At 48.5% G+C, this 24,798-nt stretch overlaps 1 protein-coding gene across 2 annotated transcripts in view; it reads left to right on the top strand.

The window, feature by feature from the left end:
• The window catches only part of LOC119954704 (proline-rich protein 5-like), a 134,253-nt gene that overhangs the window by 76,733 nt on the left and 32,722 nt on the right, over positions 1-24,798 (top strand). For both annotated transcript variants that reach the window (XM_038780184.1, XM_038780183.1), the window contains 2 exons: positions 5,807-5,898; positions 11,105-11,245. In XM_038780184.1, coding sequence (XP_038636112.1) covers positions 5,807-5,898; positions 11,105-11,245 — 233 coding nt within the window. The remainder of the gene's footprint in view (positions 1-5,806; positions 5,899-11,104; positions 11,246-24,798) is intronic.

Raw genomic sequence — 24,798 nt, 5'->3', positions numbered from 1 at the left:
TTCGCCGGGCTACTAGGGACGCAAAGGCCAGCACACCGGCCGCTTTCGCCTCCTGCACTCCCAGCTCTACCCCAACCCCAAAGATCGCGAGTCCCCATCCTGGCTTGACACTGGATCCCACCACCCTTGACACCGTCCTCGCCACCCCCTTCCAGAACTCCTCCAATGCCGGGCATGCCCAGAACATATGGGCATGGTTCGCTGGACTCTCCGAGCACCTGACACACCTATCTTCACCCCCAAAGAACCTACTCATCCTCGTCCCAGTCATGTGGGCCCTATGCAGCACCTTGAATTGGATGAGGCTAAGCCGCGCACACGAGGAGGAAGAATTTACCCTCTCCAGGGCATCAGCCCATGTCCCGTCTTCGATCTGTTCCCCCAGTTCCCCCTCCCACTTCGTTTTCAGCTCCTCTACTGACGCCTCTTCCACCTCCTGCATAAGCTTGTAGATATCGGATATCTTCCCCTCCCCGACCCAGACCCCCGAGAGCACCCTGTCACTCACCCCCCTCGCGGGGAGCGCAGGGAATCCCTCCACCTGCCATCTAGCAAATGCCTTTACCTGCAGATATCTAAACATGTTTCCCGGCGGGAGCCCAAATTTCTCCTCCAACTCCCCCAGGCTCGCAAACCTTCCGTCGATAAACAGGTCCCTCAGCTGTCTAATGCCCGCTCTTTACCATCCCCGAAATCCCCCATCCATGTTCCCCGGGACGAACCTATGGTTCCCCCCTAACGGAGCCTCCATCGAGCCCCCCACTTCTCCCCTATGTCGCCTCCACTGCCCCCAAATCTTGAGGGTAGCCGCCACCACCGGACTCGTGGTATACCTCGTGGGAGGGAGTGGCCACGGCGCCGTTACCAGGGCCCCCAGGCTTGTATCCCCACAGGACGCTCTCTCCATCCGTTTCCATGCTGCCCCCTCCCCCTCCATCACCCACTTATGCACCATCGACACGTTGGCCGCCCAATAATACCCCGAGAGGTTGGGCAATGCCAGCCCCCCCCATCTCTACTCCGCTCCAAGAAGACCCTCTTCACCCTCGGGGTGCCATGCGCCCAAACAAATCCCATGATGCTGCTGGTCACCCTTTTAAAAAAGGCCCTAGGGATAAAGATGGGCAAGCACTGGAAGAGGAACAAGAACCTCGGGAGAACCGTCATTTTGACGGATTGCACTCTGCACGCCAGCGATAGCGGCACCATGTCCCACCTTTTAAATTCCTCCTCCATCTGTTCCACTGGTCTGGTGAAGTTAAGCTTATGAAGAGCCCCCCAACTCCTGGCCACCTGCACCCCCAGGTATCTGAAACTCTTCACTGCCATCCTGAAGGGGAGCCTCCCAATTCCCTCCTCCTGATCTCCCGGGTGCACTACAAATACCTCGCTCTTTCCTAAGTTCAGCTTATAGCCCGAGAAGCCCCCAAATTCCGCTAACAGCTCCATCACCCCCGGCATTCCCCCCTCTGGGTCCGCCACATATAACAGCAGGTCGTCCGCATACAGCGATACACGATGTTTCTCCCCACCCCGCACCAGACCCTCCATCTCCCTGACTCCCTCAACGCCATGGCCAGCGGTTCAATCGCCAGTGCAAAGAGCAGGGAGGGGACAGAGGACACCCCTGCCTGGTCCCATGATAAAGCCTAAAATACTCCGATCTCCTTCCATTTGTGACTACACTCGCCATCGGCGCCGCGTAAAGCAGCCTCACCCATTTGATGAATCCCTCCCCAAATCCAAACCTCTCCAGCACCTCCCACAGGTACCCCCACTCAACTCTATCAAACGCTTTCTCTGCGTCCAGCGCCACCACTATCTCCGCCTTCCCCTGCACTGCCGGCATCATGATAACATTGAGCAGTCTCCGCACATTCGTGTTGAGCTGCCGCCCCTTGACAAATCCTGTCTGATCTTCATGAATTACCTCTGGCACACAGTCCTCTATCCTGGTAGCCAGGATCTTTGCAAGCAACTTAGCGTCTATGTTAAGGAGTGAGATAGGCCTATATGATCCGCACTGCAAGGGGTCCTTATCCCGTTTTAGGATCAAAGAGATCAGTACCCGCGACATCGTCGGGGGCAAAGCCCCCCCTCCCACGCCTCATTGAAGGTTCGCACCAGCAGGGGACCCACCAGGTCCACATATTTTTTGTAAAATTCTGTCGGGAACCCGTCCGGCCCCGGGGCCTTACCTGACTGCATTTGCCCGATCCCCCTGACTAGCTCCTCCAACTCTATTGGCGCCCCCAGCCCCTCTACCAGCCTCTCTTGAACCCTTGGGAAACATAGCCTGTTCATGAAGCTCTCCATCCCCTCTCTCCCCCTCGGAGGTTCCGACCGGTACAATCCCTCGTAAAAGTCCCTAAAGACCCCGTTTACGTCTGTCCCCTTCTGCACTACATTTCCACCCCCATCCTTCACTCCCCCAATTTTCCTAGCCGCATCTCGCCTACGGAGCTGATGCGCCAACATCCTGCTCGCCTTCTCTCCATACTCATATACCACGCCCTGCGCCCTCCTCCACTGTGTCTCCCCCTTTCTGGTGGTCAACAAGTCAAAATTGGCCTGCAACCTGCGCCGTTCCCCCAGCAACCCCTCCTCCGGTGCCTCCGCGTATCTCCTGTCCACCTCCAGAAGCTCTCCCATCAAGCCTCTCCCTCTCCTTTCTCTCCCTCCTTTCCCTGTGGGCCCGGATGGAGATCAGCTCCCCCCGGATCACTGCTTTCAGAGCCTCCCAGACCATCCCCACCTGGACCTCCCCCGTATTGTTGGTACCCAGATACCCCTCAATGCTTCTCCGAACATCTCCTCATCAGCCAGCAGCCCCACATCCAGGCGCCGGAGCGGGTGCTGGTCCCGCGCCTCCCCCATCTCCAGATCAACCCAGTGCGGGGCATGGTCCGAAATTGCTATGGCCGAATACTCGGCATCCTGCACCTTCGGGATCAATCCCCTGCTCAGGACAAAAAAGTCTATCCGGGAATAAACCCTATGGACGTGAGAGAAAAAGGAATACTCCCGCGCTCTCGGTCTCCCAAACCTCCAGGGATCCACCCCTCCCATCTGGTCCATGTATCCCCTCAGCACTTTGGCCGCCGCCGGTCTCCTTCCCGTCCTTGAACTGGACCGGTCCAGTGTGGGATCCAGCACTGTGTTAAAATCTCCCCCCATGATCAGGCCCCCTGCCTCCAGGTCCGGGATGTGGCCCAACAATCGCCTCATGAAGCCGGCATCATCCCAATTCACCAGCACCACCTTCTCTCCCTGCAGCCTACCCCCTCACCATGATGTATCTGCCCTCCTTGTCCGACACCACCTCAGCCGCCTCAAACGCCACCCTCTTCCCCACCAGAATCGCCACCCCCCGGTTCTTCGCGTCCAATCCTGAATGATAAACCTGCCCCACCCACCCCTTCCTCAGACGGACCTGGTCCGCCACCTTTAGGTGGGTCTCCTGGAGCATAGCCACGTCCGCCTTCAACCCCCTTAAATGGGAGAACACCCTGGTTCTCTTAACCGGCCCGTTCAGCCCCCTCACGTTCCAGGTAATCAGCCGGATCAGAGGGCAACCCGCCCCCCTCCCCCGCCGACTAGCCATAGCTTGGCAGATGTTCGCCCCAGGCCAGCACACCCCGCTCGACCCGTTCCCCATGGCGATAGCGCCTCTCCTCTTCCCCCCCGGCCCCCATCGGCTCCTTCCTAGTCGTTCCAGCAGCAACCTGGTATCCCCCCCCACCCCCCCCACCCCCAGGCTAGGACCCCTCCTAGCCGCGACGCACCCTCCATGGTACTTCCGTGAGTCAGCTGACTTCTGCTGACCCCGGCAGCTCCCGCCAAAACCTATCCCCTCCCGGCTTGGGGTCATCCCCCTCTTGCCACACCTCCTTGGCATTGCTGCAGCGGGGGAAAAAAGACCCGTAGAGGCCCCGCCCCCACCACAAGCTCCACGCCCCTGCCCCGCAGCGCGGGAAACCAGAGGAAAGCCCGTGCTTTCACACTGCCACACCCCACCCTTCTGACGCAGCTCCTCAAAATCCAGTTTCCCCTCAATCCCCAGCCCCGTACAGAAGAGAACATATAGAACACAAACCTCCAACACTCCCCACCTAATCCACAACCATGCCCAACAAACAAACCCACCCGTAACCAGAGCAAACAGAAAACCAGCATACATAACACACATGTCGAAGTTGAAAAAGTTGAAACAGTTGGAACAAAACAGCCACAACGGAAACAACGGCGGCCAACGTATGTCCCCAGGCCCTAGTTCGAGTCCAGCTTCTCCGCCTGTACAAAGGCCCACGCCTCCTCCGGGGACTCGAAGTAATGGTGCCGGTCCTTGTATGTCACCCACAGACGCGCAGGCTGCAGCATTCCAAACCTGACCTGCTTAGCATGAAGCACCGCCTTCGTCCGGTTGAACCCGGCTCGCCGCTTAGCCACCTCCGCACTCCAGTCCTGGTAGATCCTCACTACCGAATTCTCCCATTTACTGCTCCTCTCTTTCTTGGCCCAGCGCAGCACACACTCCCGGTCACTGAATCGGTGGAACTGCACCAGCACCGCCCTCGGGGGCTCACCTGCCTTGGGCCTCCTGGCCATCACTCTGTGCGCTCCCTCGAGCTCCAGGGGCAAATGGAAGGACCCCGCTCCCATCAACGAGCTCAACATCGTGGTCACATACGCCGGGAGATCCGACCCCTCCAGCCCCTCCGCCAGGCCCAGGATCCTCGGATTCTTTCGCCTCGTGCGAAAGTCCAGCTCCTCCAAGCGGTCCTGCCACTTTTTATGACGTGCCTCGTGCAACTCCACTTTCCCAACGAGGACCACGGCCTCCTCCTCTCTTTCAACGGCCTGCCGCTGCAACTCCCGAATAGACACCTCCTGTGCCGCCTGGGTCCCAAGCAGCTTGGTCGTAGTTGCATTCATGGAGTCCAGCAGCTCAGCCTTCAGCTCAGCAAAACAACGTAGGAGCGAGGCCTGTTGCTCCTGCGCCCACTTCCACCAGTCCTCGGGTGTTGCGCCGGCCGCCATTTTGTTTTTCTTCCCCCGTTTTTTTGGGGGCGTTACTGCAGCCTTTTTCACCATATAGTGTGGGGCAAGTTCTTCCAGGCACCTTCCCCCACCGGGATACGTAGCAACAGCACTGTTTGGGGCCCTCATAACGGCCCAAAAGTCCCTAAATAGCGGGAGCTGCCGAACGTGCGGCTTAGCTCCGCATAGCCGCAACCGGAAGTCGAGGCCACAGTTATTAATATGAAGATGCTTACCTGTAAATATATATGTTAATTTTTGCGTGTTTTTTTTTCTCTCTCTCTAACAATTTGTAATTTGTTCAATATAAAACATGAAAACTGAATAAAAAACATTTACAAAAAAATAAATGAAACATTACTGAATGGGGACATATCTTGCTGTGTAAGCAAATGTGGATGACTGTGTAGGTGTAGTACTAACATCTGCACCATGGTAACGGAGACAATAAGTTAAAACCAAAGAATTTGATGAATAATGAGGAGCTTTTTGTACTGTTAACCCTTGCTATTTCTTAGATTGCTGACAAAAGAGAAATGTCGACGCATTTTGTCTTGGACTCATCAGGACATTTTAACGGGAAAAAAACAATTTATACTGTATAAAAGAAAGTGTTGATCCTTCTCATACAATGTAAATTGTTGTTTCCTTATATCAGTATTCCTGATGAGTGCAAGACAAAAACTTTGACATGTCACCTTTTTCAGCAATACTCACATTTTGTACTACCAAACGACTATTTATTAGAGTGTGCATTTTTATATAGGACAGAAATTACTCGACACAGTGGCTGAAATTTGGGACTTCTTCTTTTGTGACATCCTTCCTATGCTCCAGGCAATATTTCACCCTGTCCAGGTAGGATGTTTAGCCGTTGTTTAAATCCCCTGTTCCACTCACTTCCAAAATATGTTGTCAACCTAGTGTATCTTGCTTCTTGAACTCCTCTCTTAAAGGGAAGGCAGGAAATCTTGCTTCTTGTATTCCTCTCTCAAAGGGAAGGCAGAAATGGTGATTCTGTTCTGGTGCTGATCAATAACCACAATTACGCTTCTCAGCATAGGCAGGTGACCACTCAGCAACTAATAATATAACCCCCCTGAGTGACTCTGAAATGGAAAACAAAGCTAAATTGGTAGCAGATGTGTTTTAACTTCAAAGCACATTGCTAATACAGCAGTTGAAGCAATTTAGTGGGTTCAAAGAGTCTGAGAAATTACGAATTGTTATATAAAAATAGATGTCATGGGGCGGGATTATAAACCTCTTATTGGCCTTGCTATGTGATGTTGACACCATGAAATCATGCATTATGTAAGAAGGACAACTTCCTCATGGAGCATGGACATCACTTGTAAGAACAGGAAGTATTTATTAGTTGAGGGTTTTTTTTTCGCAATAAGGGCAGAAGAGGGCTGTAGGTAAAGTTAATAATGTACCTTTTTAAGATTTGCTAAATTCAAATATTCCATGGATCTATTTTAACTTTTATTGATTCTGCTCATTTCTCTATTGCTTTAATTTATTTGAGTAGAGTACCTAAGTAAATCATCTAAATGGCTTATGATCGTCTTGGCTAAGTTCTGACCACCTGACCTCTGGTCCACATGCACAATCCCATCAACGTGACGGGACCCAAAACTCCAGGAGGTTACCCCATAGCGCAGAACATAGTTGGAGGACAATAATTATATATGATATGCGACAGCTACCCATGAACTCCTGATACCTCTGGAGTGCCAAATGTAACCATCTTTCTGGCACCTTGTTAGAGTAGCAGTGGACCTGCTTCTATAGTCATCAAAGGGGTATGAGCCGGCACACTGCTTGCTCACATGGGCACACTGCTTGCTCACATGCCCACAGAATCCATTGCTTACTGACACATTTGTTTTTTTCTCACTTTATTTTTGTTCAATGAAGTTTTAGGGTGATTGAAAGAAGGCCCAGAAGCAGTATGAGGGCGATTTGTTTTTTACACATTGAGTCAATGGACTTTGGGATGCACCACATGATCAGGTGGTGGATATAGATTTGATAGTAGCCTTTAAAATGGAATTGGATACATGGGAGTTAAAATGGGGATATAGGGAAAGAGCAGAGGAGTGGGACCAACCAGATCATTCTTCAAAAGAGTCAGAACCTCAGTGGGCCTATTAGCCGCCTCCTTTGCGGTGCTATTCTTTGATTCTATATTTCCCCCTCATACTGACAATGGTTGAAACAGTAATTTCCAGTAAATGTTGCACATGCTCTGAAATAAACACATTATTTTAATTTTATTTTTTTTATAAATGTAGAGAGCCCAATTCATTTTTTCCAAATTAAGGGGCAATTTAACGTGGCCAATTTACCTAGCCTGCAAATCTTTTGGGTTGTGGTGGCGAAACCCACGCAGGCATGGGGCGAATGTGCAAACTCCACACAGACAGTGACTCAGAGCCGGGATCGAACCTGGGACCTCGGCGCCGTGAGGCAGCAGGGCTAACCCACTGCGCCACAGTGCTGCCCCCGAAATAAAGACATTCAATTTGAGCTGCTAGCCAGATGTTCTTGCGTGCCCAGGGTGGGGGAGTTTGGAAAAACAAATCAAAGACTAGAAGGGACGACTTGTGTTTATATAGTGCCTTAACAATTGCTCTGAAATATCTCAAAAGTGATTCAAATGCAAATTGTTACATTGAAGTGCAGTTAGTTATTGGATTGGATTTGTTTATTGTTACAAGTGCCGAGGTACAGTGAAAAGCATTGTTCTGCATACAGTTCAAACAGATCATTCCATACATGCAAAGAAAATACATAGGGAAAACATAAAATACACATTGTAAATACATAGACACAGGCATCGGGTGAGCATACAGGAGTGTAGTACTACTCTGTAGAGAAGAAATCTCAGTGTGAAGAAATCAGATCAGTCCATAAGAGGGTGGTTTAGGAATCGTAACTGCGGGGGAAAAGCTGTTTTTAAGTCTGTTAGTGCATGTTCTCAGACTTTTGTATCTCCTTCCCGATGGAAGAAGTTGGAAGAGTCAATAAGCCAGGTGGGAGGGGTCTTTGATTATGCTGCCCGCTTTCCCAAGGCAGCGGGAGGTGTAGACAGAGTCAGAGTGGATGGGAGGCGGATTTGCATGATGGATTCTCTCTAGTTTCTTGCGGTCTTGGGCTGAGCAGTTGCCTTACCAAGCTATGATGAAGCCAGATAGGATGCGTTCTAGGGTGCATCTGAAAAAGTTGGTGAGTCAATGTGTACATGCTGAATTTCCTTAGTTTCCTGAGGAAGTATAGGCGCTGTTGTGCTTTTTTGGTCGTAGCTTCGACATGGGTGGACTTGGACAGATTGTTGGTGATTGTGCACACCTAGGAATTTGAAGCTATCAACAATCTCCACCTCAGCCCCTTTGATGCAGACATGAGTGTGTACGACACTTTGCTTCCTGAAGTCAATGACCAGCTCCCTTAGTTTTGCTGGCATTGAGGGAGAAGTCATTTTTATGTCCGTAAACACTGTAGCAACTGCATATGAGATTGTACAAAATATCATGAGACAAATTAATGATTGATCTGTTTACAATTTATTCGTGGGCTGTGGGTATTGCTAGCAAGGCTAGTATTTGTTGCCCATCCTAATTGCCCTTGAGAAGATGGTTGGGAGACACCTACTTGAACTGCTGCTGTCCTTTTGACTTTTGCCAGACTGGTTAAGACAGCAGATTTCTGGTGAATCAGGTGGGTTTTTACAATTATTAATAGTTTAACGGAACCATTACTGAGGTGAGCTTTCAATTAAAATTTAGTAATTTTAATTTAAATTCCACCGCTCTGATGGGATTTGAACCCATGTCCCCAGTGCATTAACCTGGGCTTCTAAACTACTAGTCCAGCGACAAAGTGATGGTGCTAGCTGATGAAGCAATGTCGACAAGGATGCAGGGACGTCTCCTTCCTCTTCAAGTAGCGTCTTAGTATTTCCAGGGTTGCTCTGGATGGGTCGTAGTACATTGTCTCATCCTAAGGATCTCATTCCTGACATTGCAGCAGTCCTTCAGTATCACACAGGACTCTCAGCCTAGAATTTCTACTCTGCTCCTGTTGTATAGCTTGAATTCTGGCATTTCCTGGAGCTGAGGATGCTACCAATGGAGCCAAGTTGGCACAGTCCATTGGATGTAGTTATGCACCTCTTGGTGACCTGTTCAAAGTGCCACTAGTGGGTTAATGCCAAGTATCTTAGCTAGGAATGAATTGCACAAGCAAACTCCTTGCCTCCCCACCCCCTCGGCCTCCCTGCTTTCTCAAGCAAGGCAGAGGGCCAGCCAGATGGGATGTTGTTATTCTGAAGTCGATTTTGTTTGTTGTGTAGGTAAGGGAAAAGAGGATCCCTAAGGAGAGAATTGCTGTTTTAATTTCACGTGCTGCAAGGGAGCGAGAATATTTTTGCTCTGAACACTCAGAATGTAGACCGTCTAAAGAATGTTGTAGGTCCTTCCTATGAATAGCTGTGATTGTAAGGAAAACTGTTCAATTTGGAGAAGGATTTGTGGGATTTAAATCCTGTTAGATTTTATTTTAATAATTAACCAATTAGACAAGGTCATCATCTGTTTCTCTTTAGGTTTGTGGAGTCTGCAGGCGTTCGATCTGGATGGAAACTTGAGGTGGGGCTGAAGCCCCTTGTTATGTAAGGTGGCTCACCAACACTTTCTTATCGGAAGTAAATAGTGGCCGTGCCAGCAATGCCCCCGTCCCATGAGTAAATTAAAAAACAAATCAACCATGATTGAGATGGTTGCGACAGCACTACTGCCCATTAATTAGCAGGAAGGGAACATTGTCAGCTTTGATTAAACTAAGCAATACTTATTGGGGGTAGATTTCAACAAAATTAAAGATTTCCCGGTCATAAATTTGGCAGATCGGCTGACCCAGTTTGCACCCTGCTGAATCATCCTTCCCATTGAGTTTGGGTTGGAGATACAATGTGTACCTAATGTGTAGTTCTGGGTTGACCAAATCTGTCCCACTATTTTGGAAATCCATGACATTCGCCACTACTTTCTCAAGGACGGGATGGGCATAAGATGACTCCCACGTCGCTGAAATCATTTTTTTAATATTGATTTTTAAAAAAATTTAAAGTACCCAATTCATTATTTTTTCCAATTAAGGGACAATTTAGCATGGCCAATCCACCTACCCTGCACATCTTTGGGTTGTGGGGGTCAGACTCACGCAGACACTGGGAGAATGTGCAAACTCCACATGGACAGTGACCCGGGGCCTGGATCCAACCTGAGCCCTTGGTGCCGTGAGGCAGCAGTGCTAGCCACCGTGCCGCCCTTACATTGACTTTTGAGTTGTGCGGAGTGACGGATGATGAGGTCAGCAAGATTTTATAAGAGATGAGCAATCTGGGTGGCACTGCTGCTTCACAGCACCTAGGTGGAGATTACACTTTCTCCCTGTGACTGCAAGAGTTTTCTCCAGGTGCTCCGGTTTCCTCCCAAAGATGCTTGGATGGATTGGCCATGCTAAATTGTCCCTTTGTGTCCAAAGATAGCACATCACATATTCTTATTGGATCATTGAACAATCAAAGGTTGAACACCCATCCTAGCCTTGGTGTGGGGACTGCATTGGAGGTGCAGGGACTGCATTGGAGGTGCTGCAATGCTTGATTTCACTGAACAATGCAAGCGTGGGTCTGATATAAATCTTGGCTCAGGTTTGTGCAAAAATATGTGCAGCACAGTGGCGCAGTGGTTAGTACTGCTGCCTCACAGCGCTGGGGTCCCAGGTTCGATCCTGGCCCTGGATCACTGTCCGTGTGGAGTTTGCACATTCTTCCAGTGTTTGCATGGGTTTTGTTTCCCCCCCCACCCAAAGATGTGCAGGATAGGTAGATTGGCCATGCTAAATTGCCCCTTAATTGGATACTCTAAATTTATTTATAAAAAATGGTTTGTGCAAAAATGCTTGAGTGTGCTGCAATAAAGCTAACACTTATTTTTATTTTTAGTCCCACATCCTTCCTTCTAACTGTTATACTTTGTTTCTGTTCTAAAAGGGAAAGGAACCCACTGTCCGACAGATAGCTCTGCTACATTTCAGGAATGTGATCACGCTAAATGCGAAGCTAGAAGACGCTCTGTCACGCCCACGTGCAAGGGTCCCTCCTTCACTCATTCAGATGCTGCTTATATTGCAGGTAAGCTTGAACTCTATCTTTTAACTATCTGGAAAGGGGGTGTGAAAGGAATTGAGACACTCTATTCTTCTGTCTCTGACCTTTTGCACATTAACATGTGGTTTGAATTTTCTCATGCAGTCTCCTTTTTAACTACGGATGTGGTAAAACTGAGTGATGTGGAGCCTAACATTTAAACATTCAATACACAATGGGTTGAATTTTTTTTAAATCCAAGGCTCTTGGTAATTTGAAACAGTGTTAATTTTGTAACGCAAAACATGTTATTGACACGAGCTCCCAAGTAAACGTACTCCAAATTATTTTTTAACATTTTAGTGCTCAATTGCAAATCTCCAGCACACTACAATGCTCTCAATACAGCTCCTCTAATTAGAGCACCATGGTTTCTGAAATATCAAATCAGCACTGTGGCCCAAACCTGTTGCAAAGTTACTTGATTGTAATGATTAATGCTGCACTAAAACCAAATGGAGCCAAATCCTCCTGTCTAGAGCAGCTCACTAATTGCTATGGTGTGAATTAACTAAAACAGGAGAACAAATAGTCTCGAGCAATGACTCAGCCAAGATTTAACACAGTCTTATTTATTGAGGCAATTGAGTTTTAATGGCTAACCAGTCAAATTGGGATGGGGAAGTGTATCACATTTGTTCAAATAGCCCTGGGAAACTCCCAAGGCTAGATGATACAAAGCTAACAAAAAGAAGAAAATAAAGGCTCTCGATTTGAATGCATAAAGCATTCATAGAAAGGTAAGTTAATTGATAGCACACATTGAAGGAAATAAATATGATCTCATAGTCATTACAGAGATGTGGCTGCAGGATGACGAGGGTTAGGTCTGGAATTTTGAGGGGTGTTTGACATTCAAGAAGAATAGGAAGTGAGTTAAGGGGAGGGGGCAGCACTGTTTAATCAAGGGGCAGCACGGTAGCATAGTAGTTAGCGCAGTTACTTCAAAGCTCCAGGGTCCCAGGTTCGATTCCCGGCTTGGGTCATTGCATTGATTGATTGTAATGATTAATGCTGCACTAAAACCAAATGGAGCCAAATCTAACCTACGCATCTTTGGACTTTGGGAGGAAACCGGAGCACCTGGAGAAAACTCTTGCAGTCACAGGGAGAAAGTGTAATCTCCACACAGGTGCTGTGAAGCAGCAATGCCACCCAGATTGCTCATCTCTAATAAAATCTTGCTGACCTCATCACCCGTCACTCCACACTACTCAGAAGTCAATGTAAGTGTGGAGTCTGCATGTTCTCCCTGTGTGTGCGTGAGTTTCCTCCGGATGCTCCGGTTTTCTCCCACAGTGCAAAGATGTGCGGGTTAGGCGGATTGGCCATGCTAAATTGCCCTCAGCGTCCAAAAAAGGGTTGATTCGGGTTGGGGGGTGGGTGGAGGAGGTATGTGCTTGACTGGTGTGCTCTTTCCAAGGGCCATTGCAGACTCGATAGGCCAAGTGGCAACCTTCTGCACTGTAAATTCTATGATTCTAAGGATGGCACCGGTACAATAGTTGAAATGACTTTGGTTCAGAAGATCAGGACGTAGAATTGGTTTGGGTAGAAATGAGGAATAGTAGTGGAAAGAAGGCACCAGGGGGAGTGGTCTATAGTCCCCCAAAACCGTATCCACGATGGACGACAACTGAAGAAAAATTAGATACTTGTGACACAGAGACAGCAATGATCCTGGGTGACTTTAATCTACACACAAACTGAAAAAAATCAAATTGCCAATAGTAACCTGGATGAGGAGTTTGTAAAATGCTTTCAAGGAACCAACTAGAGAGCAGGTTATATTAGACTTGATATGTGTAATGTGGTGGGATTAATTAATGACCTTCAGGTGAAGGCACCCCGAGGTGGCAGCGACCAAAACATGTTTGAATTTTACAATCAGTTTGAAAGGGAGAAGTGTGGGTCTAGGACTAGTATTTCTAACTTGAATAAGGGCAACTATGTGGGCATGAAAGCTTAGATAGCTGAAGTGAATTGGAATATGAGGCTAGCGGATAGATCAATGGAACAACGCTGGAAGACATTTAAGGGGGTATTTCAGAATATTCCGAATAAATATGTTGCGACTATAAAGAAAAATTATGGGATGAACCCACCATCGGTGCGTTAACTAAAGAGATTAAGGAAAATATCAAACATAAGGAAGGAGTAGAAGATGTGTTGCGGGGGATGGGGGAAGGTGGGGGGCGCTAATCATGTTCATATGTTTTGGTCCTGTCCAAAGCTAGAGGAGTACTGGAAGGAGGTTTTTAGGGTATTTGGTGAAACTGGACCTGGGTCCCCTGGAGGCCATATTCGGGGTGTCGGACCAGCCAGAGGCAGATATTGTAGCCTTCGCCTCGTTGATCGCCCGAAGGCAGATCCTGCTGGGATGGAGAGCAGCCTCTCCACCCTATACCCTGGCGTGGCGGGGGGACCTGTTGGAATACTTGACCTTTGAGAAGATTAAGTTTGAACTGAGGGGAAGGACGGAGGGGTTCTACAAGTCATGGACATTATTCATTATGCACTTTCAAGAACTGGATAAGATTGAACATTAGTGGGGGGGGGGAAGGGGGGCTGTGTATATTAAGGGTGACTATGGGCAATCCCTGATTCACTTTTGTCATTTGTTTATGTAAAGACGTTTGGGGTTTGGTGGGAGGATGGGATCGTTGTTATTGTTATGGGGATTGACATATCTATTGCTGATTATTGTTTGTTGTTGGTGGGTGTAAATTCGGGAGAAAATGTGAAAAAGGAGGAGAATAAAAATATTTTTTTTTAAAATTATAATCTTAATTAGTGTCACAAGTAGGCTTGTGCAATTAAATTACTGTGAAAAATCTCCTAGTCGCCACATTCCAGCGCCTGTTCGGGTATACTGAGGGAGAATTCAGAATGTCCGATTCACCGAACAAGCACGTCTTTTGGGACCCGTGGGAGGAAATCGGAGCACCCGGAGGAAACCCACACAGACACTGGGAGAGCGTGAAGATTACACATGGACAGTGACCCAAGCCGGGAATCGAAGCCTGGTCCCTGGTGCTGTTAATCAACAGTGCTAACCACTGTGCAACATCCTAGGGAGAGGTGCTTAATGTAGTAGATGCACTGGTGTGAATTTTCCAAAATTTGCTAGATTCTGGAAAGGTGCTAGATTTTGGAAAGGTTCCATCAGACTGGAAAATAGGATATGTGACCCCTCTATTCAAGAAGGGAAAGAGACAGAGAATAGGCCACTTAATTTGGTGACTGTCGTGTGTAAGGTGCTAGAATCAATCATCAAGGAGGTTATAGCTGGGCACTTAGAAAAACTCAAGGTATTGGGAAGAGTCACCATGGTTTTGTGAAGAGAAATCTTGTTTAATAAATTCATTGGAGTACATTGTAGTAACAAATTGTCGATAAAGGGGAGCCTGTAGATGTACTGTACTTGGATTTCCAGAAGGCATTTGATAACTTGCCAAGTCAAAGGCTATGGTGGAAACTAAAAGCTCACGGTGGAAGGGTAACATATTAATATGGATAGAATATTGGCTGGCTGGCAGAAAACTGCCCATCCATAGGGTTTTTTTCTGATTGTCAGAGTGTGACAATCTGCCGGGGTTTGTGCTCGGGCCTGAACTATTTACAATTTATATCAATGACTTAGATGAGGGAAGCTAAATTTGCAGATGACATGGGAAAGAATGTTCTGAAGAGGACATAAGGCATTTGCAGACGGATTTAGATAGGTTGAATAAGTGAGCAGAAATCTGGCAGGTGGAGTATAATGTGGGAAAATGTGAAATTGTTTAGCAGGAAGAATGAAAAGACAGTATTGCTTAAATGGAGAATGGCTAACTACAAAATTGTGGGGTGCAGAGTGAACTAAGTGTTCTAGTCCATGAGTCACAAAAAGTTAGTATGAAGGTTCAGTAAGTAATTAAGAAGGCTAACAAAATGCTATCCTTTATTACAAGAGGAATTAAACACAGAGTAAGGAAATTATGCTTTAGTTATACAGGGCATTGGTGAGACCACATCTTGAATACTGTCTCCTTATTTAAGGAAGGATGTAAATTCATTGGAAGTGATTCAGAGGAGGGTTACTAGATTGATACGTGGCATGGGTGAGTTGGCTAACAAGGATAGGTTAGATAGACGTGGCAATTTTCCACTGGAATTTGGAAGAGTGAGGGATGACTTGGTTGAAATATACAAGATCCTAAATGGTCTTGACAAGATGGATGCGGAAAAGGTGTTTTCTCTTGTGGACGAGTCCAAAACTATGGAACACTGTTTTAAAATTAGGGGCCTGCCCTTTTACGACAGAGATCAAGAGACATTTCTTTCTGAGGGTTGTGCGACGTTGGAACTTTCTGCCTTGGAAGGCGATGGAGGCGGAGTCATTGAAGATTTTTCATGGCAGAGTTAGACCAGGGAATCGATGGTTATCAGTGGGAGATGGAATTCAAAACTCAAACAGATCAGCCATGATCTTATTGAAAGGCAGAGCAGGGCCAAATGGCTCGTATGTCCCCATCATTGTGGATGTAATTTTAAAAGTAAAATGACAGAAAATGCTAGAAATCTGAAATAGGAAGTTCTTGGAACATTCAGCAGCGCACTAGACATCTGTGGGCTATCCAAATGTGGCCCCATTATTAGAACAGGAAGCTTTGTAGTTCAGCAGTATTTAAAAATGAACAGTACAAAGGGAAGTTTTGGGGGGGGGGGGGAAAGTGAGTGGTGGATTGTACATAGATACAGAAGATAATTTTGTTTGCTTAAAACTGAGTCTGCAGTTGAGGTTTTAGTTGTTGAAGTGGCTTTTTTTTTAAACGAATGCTTCTATCAGTGCTAAATTTCTTTGAAAACAAAATTGACTGTGGCTGACATTCTGGGAAGTTGTGCAGAGTGAGGGAGCAAAACGAACATGTTTAATGGAAATCACAAGGTATCTTTGGGTTAATCATTGCATCTCTACTGACGTCAGTCATCCACTCACTTGCTAACCAGGAACATGGTTGAAGTACTGCCATAAACAGTTGACTTTCAGCTATATAATAACTTGAAAGTATGTAACTTTGTATGTAATCTAAAGAGGTATGGGGAGAGTGCAGGAGTATAGTGTTGACATAAAAGTTCAGCTATGATCACATTAAATGGTGGAACAGGCTCGAAGAGCTGAATGGTCTGCTCCTATTTTTGATGTTTCTACGTTTAACCTACTCAAATGTACAGACTTACAGTTACTATATTTTCCTTTTGCTCTCATCCGAGGAAAAGTACATGTTTCCCCGTATCAGATACACAAGGCAGAATTTTCAGAGGCAGGTGGAAGTGTATTCTGGTGCATCCAGACTGGGAAAGTCTTGGAAAATGCCCACGTGATTGCACCCACTTCTGGCTTACCCCTGCCAGGGGAGGGTTTCTGAGTTGAAGAATTCTGCATGCCTGCGGGAAAGCAATTGAGGTGACTGAAGAGGTCGTTAACAGCCTTTTTCAAATCACAAATTCCTTCTTTTCCTATAGCCCAGAGCCCCTATGCTGTATCTGCACGTGGTCCGGGTCAGCAGGCGAGTGTACAACAGTAAGAACCTCTTCAGTGAAACTGACAAGCTGTGAAGGCTTTGATCAGTTACAATGCAGAGCTCCAGCCGTTCCAGGTGGGAGGCTCTATTAACATCATTTCTCTCTGGCAAAGCTTTCACTCCTTGTCAGGTGATTGTCAATTCTTTGGGAAAGACTTCAGTTGTCTTGTACTTCCCAGCTTCCGGCATGATATGGGTGGCAGCTTATGCAGCTCCCCCTTCCACCACTGCTGGGGTTCAAGAGCAGCAGCCAGATATCCTACACAAAGGGTGGCACAGTGGTTAGCACTGCCGCCTCACAGCGCCAGGGGCCCGGGTTCAATTCCAGCCTTTGGTGACTGTGTGGAGTTTTCACAATCTCCGTGTGTCTGCGTGGAATTCCTCCGGGTGCTCTGGTGGATTGGCCATGTTAAATTCATAGATACAGGGACCCAGTTCATTTTTTTTCCAATTGAGGCGCAATTATGGATTGTGGGGGCAAAACCCACACAAACACGAGAACTCCACACGGACAATGACCCAGTGCCGGGATCGATCCTGGGACCTTGGACCTGTGAGGCAGCAGTGCCAACCAGTGTGCCACCGTGCTGCCCCTGACAATGCTAAATTGCCCTTTTAAGCGTCCAAAGATGTGGAAGCTTGGGTGGCGTTGCCAGGATAAGGTGGGGGAGTGGGCCTAGGTATGGTGGTCTTTCAAAGCGTCGGTGCAGACTTGCTGCGCCGAATTGCTGCCTCCTACACTATGAAAAGAGATCCATCGCGAAGGCGGTATGACCTCCACAACCGGGTCTACAGGCAAAGGATCAGCTCTCTTGGCATATCGGAGCACCAATGCATCAGGTTGTTCAGGCTCTCATGGCTAGCTGCTGCTGACAGGCTCTTGGAACAAGACTTTGTTCCCAGTGGACCAGGTGAACCCACATCGCCATAGCCAAGTGGCTGACACCTGAAGTGCTATTGCCCACCCCAAGCAACCACAACCTCCCCACCAGGCCTCTGCCGCTCGCCAAGCAACCGCAACCTCCCCACCAGGCCTCTGCCGCTCGCCAAGCAACCACAACCTCCCCACCAGGTCTCTGCCGCTCGCCAAGCAACCACAACCTCCCCACCAGGCCTCTGCCACTCGCCAAGCAACCACAACCTCCCCACCAGGCCTCTGCCGCTCGTCAAACAACCGCAACCTCCCCACCAGGCCTCTGCCGCTCGCCAAGCAACCGCAACCTCCCCGCCAGGCCTCTGCCACTCGCCAAGCAACCACAACCTCCCCACCAGGCCTCTGCCACTCGCCAAGCAACCACAACCTCCCCACCAGTCCTCTGCCGCTCGCTAAGCAACCGCAACCTCCCCACCAGGCCTCTGCCGCTCGCCAGGTTGTGAACTCTCCTCTGCAGACTCAAAGCAGCAAAGCATTTTTTTTTAAGAATACCAATTCATTTTTTCTTTCCAATTAAAGGGCAGTTTAGCGTGGCCAATCCACGTATCCTGTACATCTTTTGGGTTGTGGGGGTGAAACCCACGCAAACTCAGGAGAATGTGCAAACTCCACACGGACAGATGACCCAGAGCCAGGATCGAACCTGGGACCTCAGCATCGTGAGGCCACAGTGCTAACCACTGCACCACCGTGCTGCCCAAAGCAGAAAAGCAGGAGTGTTTGCAATGGCTTGTGTAGAGAGAAGGGAACGACCCCACTTATGGAATGTGACACTGAGAGATGGGTATGAGAGGGCAATAAAGGAGGGTGAATATATATCCGTGTTAGAACATAGAACATAGAACGATACAGCGCAGTACAGGCCCTTCGGCCCTCGATGTTGCACCGACATGGAAAAAAAAAACTAAAGGCCATCTAACCTACACTATGCCCTTATCATCCATATGCTTATCCAATAAATTTTTAAATGCCCTCAATGTTGGCGAGTTCACTACTGTTGCAGGTAGGGCATTCCACGGCCTCACCACTCTTTGCGTAAAAAACCCACCTCTGACCTCTGTCCTATATCTATTACCCCTCAATTTAAGGCTGTCCCCTCGTGCTAGCCACCTCCATCCGCGGGAGAAGGCTCTCGCTGTCCACCCTATCTAACCCTCTGATCATTTTGTATGCCTCTATTAAGTCACCTCTTAACCTTCTTCTCTCTAACGAAAACAACCTCAAGTCCATCAGCCTTTCCTCATATGATTTTCCCTCCATACCAGGCAACATCCTGGTAAATCTCCTCTGCACCCGTTCCAAAGCTTCCACGTCCTTCCTATAATGAGGCGACCAGAACTGTATGCAATACTCCAAATGCGGCCGTACTAGAGTTTTGTACAACTGCAACATGACCTCATGGCTCTGGAACTCAATCCCTCTACCAATAAAGGCCAACACACCATAGGCCTTCTTCACAACCCTATCAACCTGGGTGGCAATTTTCAGGGATCTATGTACATGGACACCGAGATCCCTCTGCTCATCCACACTACCAAGAATTTTACCATTAGCCAAATATTCCGCATTCCTGTTATTCTTTCCAAAATGAATCACCTCACACTTCTCCACATTAAACTCCATTTGCCACCTCTCAGCCCAGGTCTGCAGCTTATCTATGTCCCTCTGTAACCTGCAACATCCTTCCGCACTGTCTACAACTCCACCGACTTTAGTGTCGTCTGCAAATTTACTCACCCATCCTTCTGCGCCCTCCTCTAGGTCATTTATAAAAATGACAAACAGCAACGGCCCCAGAACAGATCCTTGTGGTACGCCACTCGTAACTGAACTCCATTCTGAACATTTCCCATCAACTACCATTCTCTCTGTCTTCTTTCAACTAGCCAATTTCTGATCCACATCTCTAAATCACCCTCAATCCCCAGCCTCCGTATTTTCTGCAATAGCCGACCGTGGGGAACCTTATCAAACGCTTTACTGAAATCCATATACACCACATCAACTGCTCTACCCTCGTCTACCTGTTCAGTCACCTTCTCAAAGAACTCGATAAGGTTTGTGAGGCATGACCTACCCTTCACAAAACCATGCTGACTATCCCTAATCATATTATTCCTATCTAGATGATTATAAATCGTATCTTTTATAATCCTCTCCAAGACCTTACCCACCACAGACGTTAGGCTCACCGGCCTATAGTTACCGGGGTTATCTCTACTCCCCTTCTTGAACAAAGGGACCACATTTGCTATCCTCCAGTCCTCTGGCACTATTCCTGTAGCCAATGATGACCTAAAAATCAACGCCAAAGGCTCAGCAATCTCTTCCCTGGCTTCCCAGAGAATCCTAGGATAAATCCCATCTGGCCCCGGGGACTTATCTATTTTCACCTTGTCCAGAATTGCCAACACTTCTTCCCTACGCACCTCAATGCCATCTATTCTAATAGCCTGGGTCTCAGCATTCTCCTCCACAATATTATCTTTTTCTTGAGTGAATACTGACAAAAAGTATTCATTTAGTATCTCGCTTATCTCCTCAGCCTCCACACACAACTTCCCACCACTGTCCTTGACTGGCCCTACTCTTACCCTAGTCATTCTTTTATTCCTGACATATCTATAGAAAGCTTTTGGGTTTTCCTTGATCCTACCTGCCAAAGACTTCTCATGTCCCCTCCTTGCTCGTCTCAGCTCTCTCTTTAGATCCTTCCTCGCTTCCTTGTAACTATCAAGCGCCCCAACTGAAACTTCATGCCTCATCTTCACATAGGCCTCCTTCTTCCTCTTAACAAGAGATTCCACTTCTTTGGTAAACCACGGTTCCCTCGCTCGACCCCTTCCTCCCTGCCTGACTGGTACGTACTTATCAAGAACATGCAATAGCTGTTCCTTGAACAAGCTCCACGTATCCAGTGTGCCCAACCCTTGCAGCCTACTTCTCCAACCAACACATCCTAAGTCATGTCTAATGGCATCATAATTGCCCTTCCCCCAGCTATAACTCTTGCCCTGCGGGGTATACTTATCCCTTTCCATCACTAACGTAAAGGTCACCGCATTGTGGTCACTGTTTCCAAAGTGCTCACCTACCTCCAGATCTAACACCTGGCCTGGTTCATTACCCAAAACCAAATCCAATGTGGCCTCGCCTCTTGTTGGCCTGTCAACATATTGTGTCAGGAAACCCTCCTGCACACATTGTACAAAGAACGACCCATCTAATGTACTCGAACTATATCTTTTCCAGTCAATATTTGGAAAGTTAAAGTCTCCCATAACAACTACCCTGTTACTTTCGCTCTTTTCCAGAATCATCTTCGCCATCCTTTCCTCTACATCCCTAGAACTATTAGGTGGCCTATAGAAAACTCCCAACAGGGTGACCTCTCCTTTCCTGTTTCTAACCTCAGCCCATACTACCTCAGAAGAAGAGTCCCCATCTAGCATCCTTTCCGCCACCGTAATACTGTCCTTGACTAGCAGCGCCACACCTCCCCCTCTTTTGCCCCCTTCTCTGAGTTTACTAAAACACCTAAACCCCGGAACCTGCAACAACCATTCCTGTCCATGTCTCTGAAATGGCCACAACGTCGAAGTCCCAGGTACCAACCCATGCTGCCAGTTCCCCTACCTTATTTCGTATACTCCTGGCATTGAAGTAGACACACTTCAAACCACCTACCTGAACACTGGCACCCTCCTGCGAAGTCAAATCTGTGCTCCTGACCTCTATACTCTCAATCTCCCGTACCCCAAAACTACAATCCAGGTTCCCATGCCCCTGCTGAATTAGTTTAAACCCCCCCAAAGAGCACTAACAAATTTCCCCCCCAGGATATTGGTGCCCCACAGGTTTAGATGTAGACCATCCTGTCTATAGAGGTCCCACCTTCCCCAGAAAGAGCCCCAGTTATCCAGAAATCTGAATCCCTCCCGCCTGCACCATCCCTGTAGCCACGTGTTTAATTGCTCTCTCTCCCTATTCCTCATCTCACTATCACGTGGCACGGGCAACAACCCAGAGATAACAACTCTGTTTGTTCTCGCTCTGAGCTTCCATCCTAGCTCCCTAAAGGCCTGCCTGACATCCTTGTCCCCTTTCCTACCTATGTCGTTAGTGCCAATGTGGACTACGACTTGGGGCTGCTCCCCCTCCCCCTTAAGGACCCGGAAAACACGATCCGAGACATCACTTACCCTTGCACCTGGGAGGCAACATACCAAACGTGAGTCTCTCTCGCTCCCACAAAATCTCCTATCTGTGCCCCTGACTATTGAGTCCCCAATTACTAATGCTCTGCTCCTCTCCCCCCTTCCCTTCTGAGCAACAGGGACAGACTCCGTGCCAGAGACCCGTACCCCATGGCTTACCCCTGGTAAGTCGTCCCCCCCCACAAGTATCCAAAACGGTATACTTGTTACTCAGGGGAACGACCGCAGGGGGTCCCTGCACTGACTGCTTCTTCCCAGTCCTTCTTACAGTTACCCATCTATCTCCAGTCTTTGGTGTAACTACTTCCCTGAAGCTCCTATCTATGACCCCCTCTGCCTTCCGAATGATCCGAAGTTCATCCAGCTCAAGCTCCAGGTCCCTAACACGGTTTTTGAGGAGGTGGAGTTGGGTGCACTTCCCACAGATGAAATCAGCAGGGACACTGACGGCGTCCCTCACCTCAAACATTCTGCAGGAGGAGCATTGTACTGCCTTCCCTGACATCACCTCTAGATTTAAAAAAAAACAAGAAAAAGAAAGGAAGAGCTTACCTGATATTACCTCAAACCCTGCTCCCGCTGAAAGGTAAGCAAATTTAAAGGCACTCACTCACCTTCACGACAGGCCCCTGCTCCCGCTTCCCAACCACCGTGGGGTGGGGGGGTTGGTTAGAGGAGGAGGTAGGGTGGGAAACACTCACAAAGTGTTTCGGGTTTAACTGTCACTTGCCAACAGCCCCTCCACAAACCACCTTCAACTTAGACTGACCGCACTGCACGTATGCAAATTCCCCCAGAACAGCTGATCAGTGGCTCTGCTCTGCTGCTCTCTGCTGGATGCTTGTCTTCACTCAAATTCCTTGGGTCTCCTTCGCCGGTTCCCCTTCAACTTAGGCTGACCGCACTGCACGTATGCAAATTCCCCCAGAACAGCTGATCAGTGGCTCTGCTCTGCTGCCCTCTGCTGGACAACAGTGTTGGCTGTTGGGATAGGAATGTGTCTGCATGAAGAGGAATGAAGGGCGTTGGCATGAGGAGTATAGTGCAGGAGAATGCTGGGCTTGGCCCGAGTGTTGTGCCACTTGTTTGTCATGCCCGCCTGTGGTTTTGGATCCTTTTGATACACTGTCCCCAGGTTGGCGGGTCCGCTGTTCTTCTGTTCATTTCCTTGTCCACTTACATCCACAGCTGCTTGTTTGGAGGGGATGTCCTCTTCCTCCTATTCGTGGGAAAGGTCACGTCCCTGCAGCCCTTCAGATTCCACAGTCTGACCACTGTGTAATACCGGATGACCCTGGAGGGTAACCTTCTTGGGTTACCAATCAGTTCTTGTGCCTGCTGTAGCCTCCAAAAGCCATGGGGGCGATTCTCCGAGTCCCGCGCCGGGCTGGAGAATCACCGCACCCCGACGCCGGCGCGCGATTCTCCGAGGTGCGGAGAATCGGCGCCATTTGCACCGACGTGTTTGGCGTGGTGTGGGCCGCTGGAATCGGTGGGGCCGCCGAGATTCTCCAGCCTGGGTGGCTGAGCAGCCGCGTGGATACGTCAGAGTTCCGCCGCCGCCGTTCACCCCTGGTCGCTGCTGGCGGAAACTCTGCGCGAACAGTTTGGGGGAGGGGGGTGGGGTCTGGCCCAATCGGCAGGCCGGCCTCTTTCCCCCCCCCCCCCCCCCCCCCCCGGGCCTACTTTCCGGCGTGGCCGGCACCTGAACACCGACGCCATGTTGAGTCGGGGCCGGCGCGTTAAAGAAGTTCCCCGCGCATGCGCAGGTTGGCACGGCGCAAATACTTGGACTCCATTTTGGAGAATCGCCCCCCATATGCCTGGTGACCGATTGCACTCGGTGTTGTTCTTTAAGTTAGACATCCTTCCTTTGGCCCAATTGGTTCATGATCCTGCCCACCTCCCAAGATTGGTCGGGGAACCCAGAGGCTGGATACACATTGCTCTGGGAAAGATCTTTGGCAAAGCCCTCATTTGGCAATCAGTTTCCTGACCTTATTGTCATGCAGTTCCTGTACTCAGCAACACTTCAGGTGTTTTTGAGTCGGGTATTGCACAGTGAAATGCAGAGGGACAATTCTTCTTCTCTGCTCCAGCATTGTACTTTCGAGCCTTGAGCTCTGAGCAATGCCAAACTGTATCACTGCTGCAATTCGATCTCACTTTTTCTTCTTTTTTTTTTTTTCTTTTTGTTCTTTTTTCTTTTTTTCTTTTTCTTTTTTTTTCTTTTTTTAACAGTACAGCACAGAACAGGCCCTTCGGCCCTCGATGTTGTGCCGAGCAATGATCACCCTACTTAAACCCACGTAACCCGTATACCCGTAACCCAACAATCCCCCCATTAACCTTACACTACGGGCAATTTAGCATGGCCAATCCACCTAACCCGCACATCTTTGGACTGTGGGAGGAAACCGGAGCACCCGGAGGAAACCCACGCACACACGGGGAGGACGTGCAGACTCCACACAGACAGTGACCCAGCCGGGAATTGAACCTGGGACCCTGGAGCTGTGAAGCATTGATGCTAACCACCATGCTACCGTGAGGCCCCTCGATCTCACTTTTTAATCTTTGAGTGAAACTGACAATTTGGGAGCAGATTTAAATTGCAGACTCTCGCCTACTGGAACCTAGCTTGAGGCTGCCCCAACTCGATTCACAATGGATCCTTGTAACTATCAAATGAAAGTTGGTTTTGATCTCACCAGGCTGGGAGTCCAGTTCCAGAGGTGAAAGGGCTGAGTGCTTAATCCAGACACCAATCAGTTTCCCACTGCGGTTTTTAACAAATTATGTGCATATAGTTCACACCTG

The sequence above is a fragment of the Scyliorhinus canicula genome, chromosome 20 (assembly GCF_902713615.1).
Source record: "Scyliorhinus canicula chromosome 20, sScyCan1.1, whole genome shotgun sequence".
Classification (NCBI taxonomy): domain Eukaryota; kingdom Metazoa; phylum Chordata; class Chondrichthyes; order Carcharhiniformes; family Scyliorhinidae; genus Scyliorhinus; species Scyliorhinus canicula.
The sequence above is the reverse complement of the archived record's forward strand: the minus strand, read 5'-3'. Positions and strand labels throughout refer to the sequence as shown.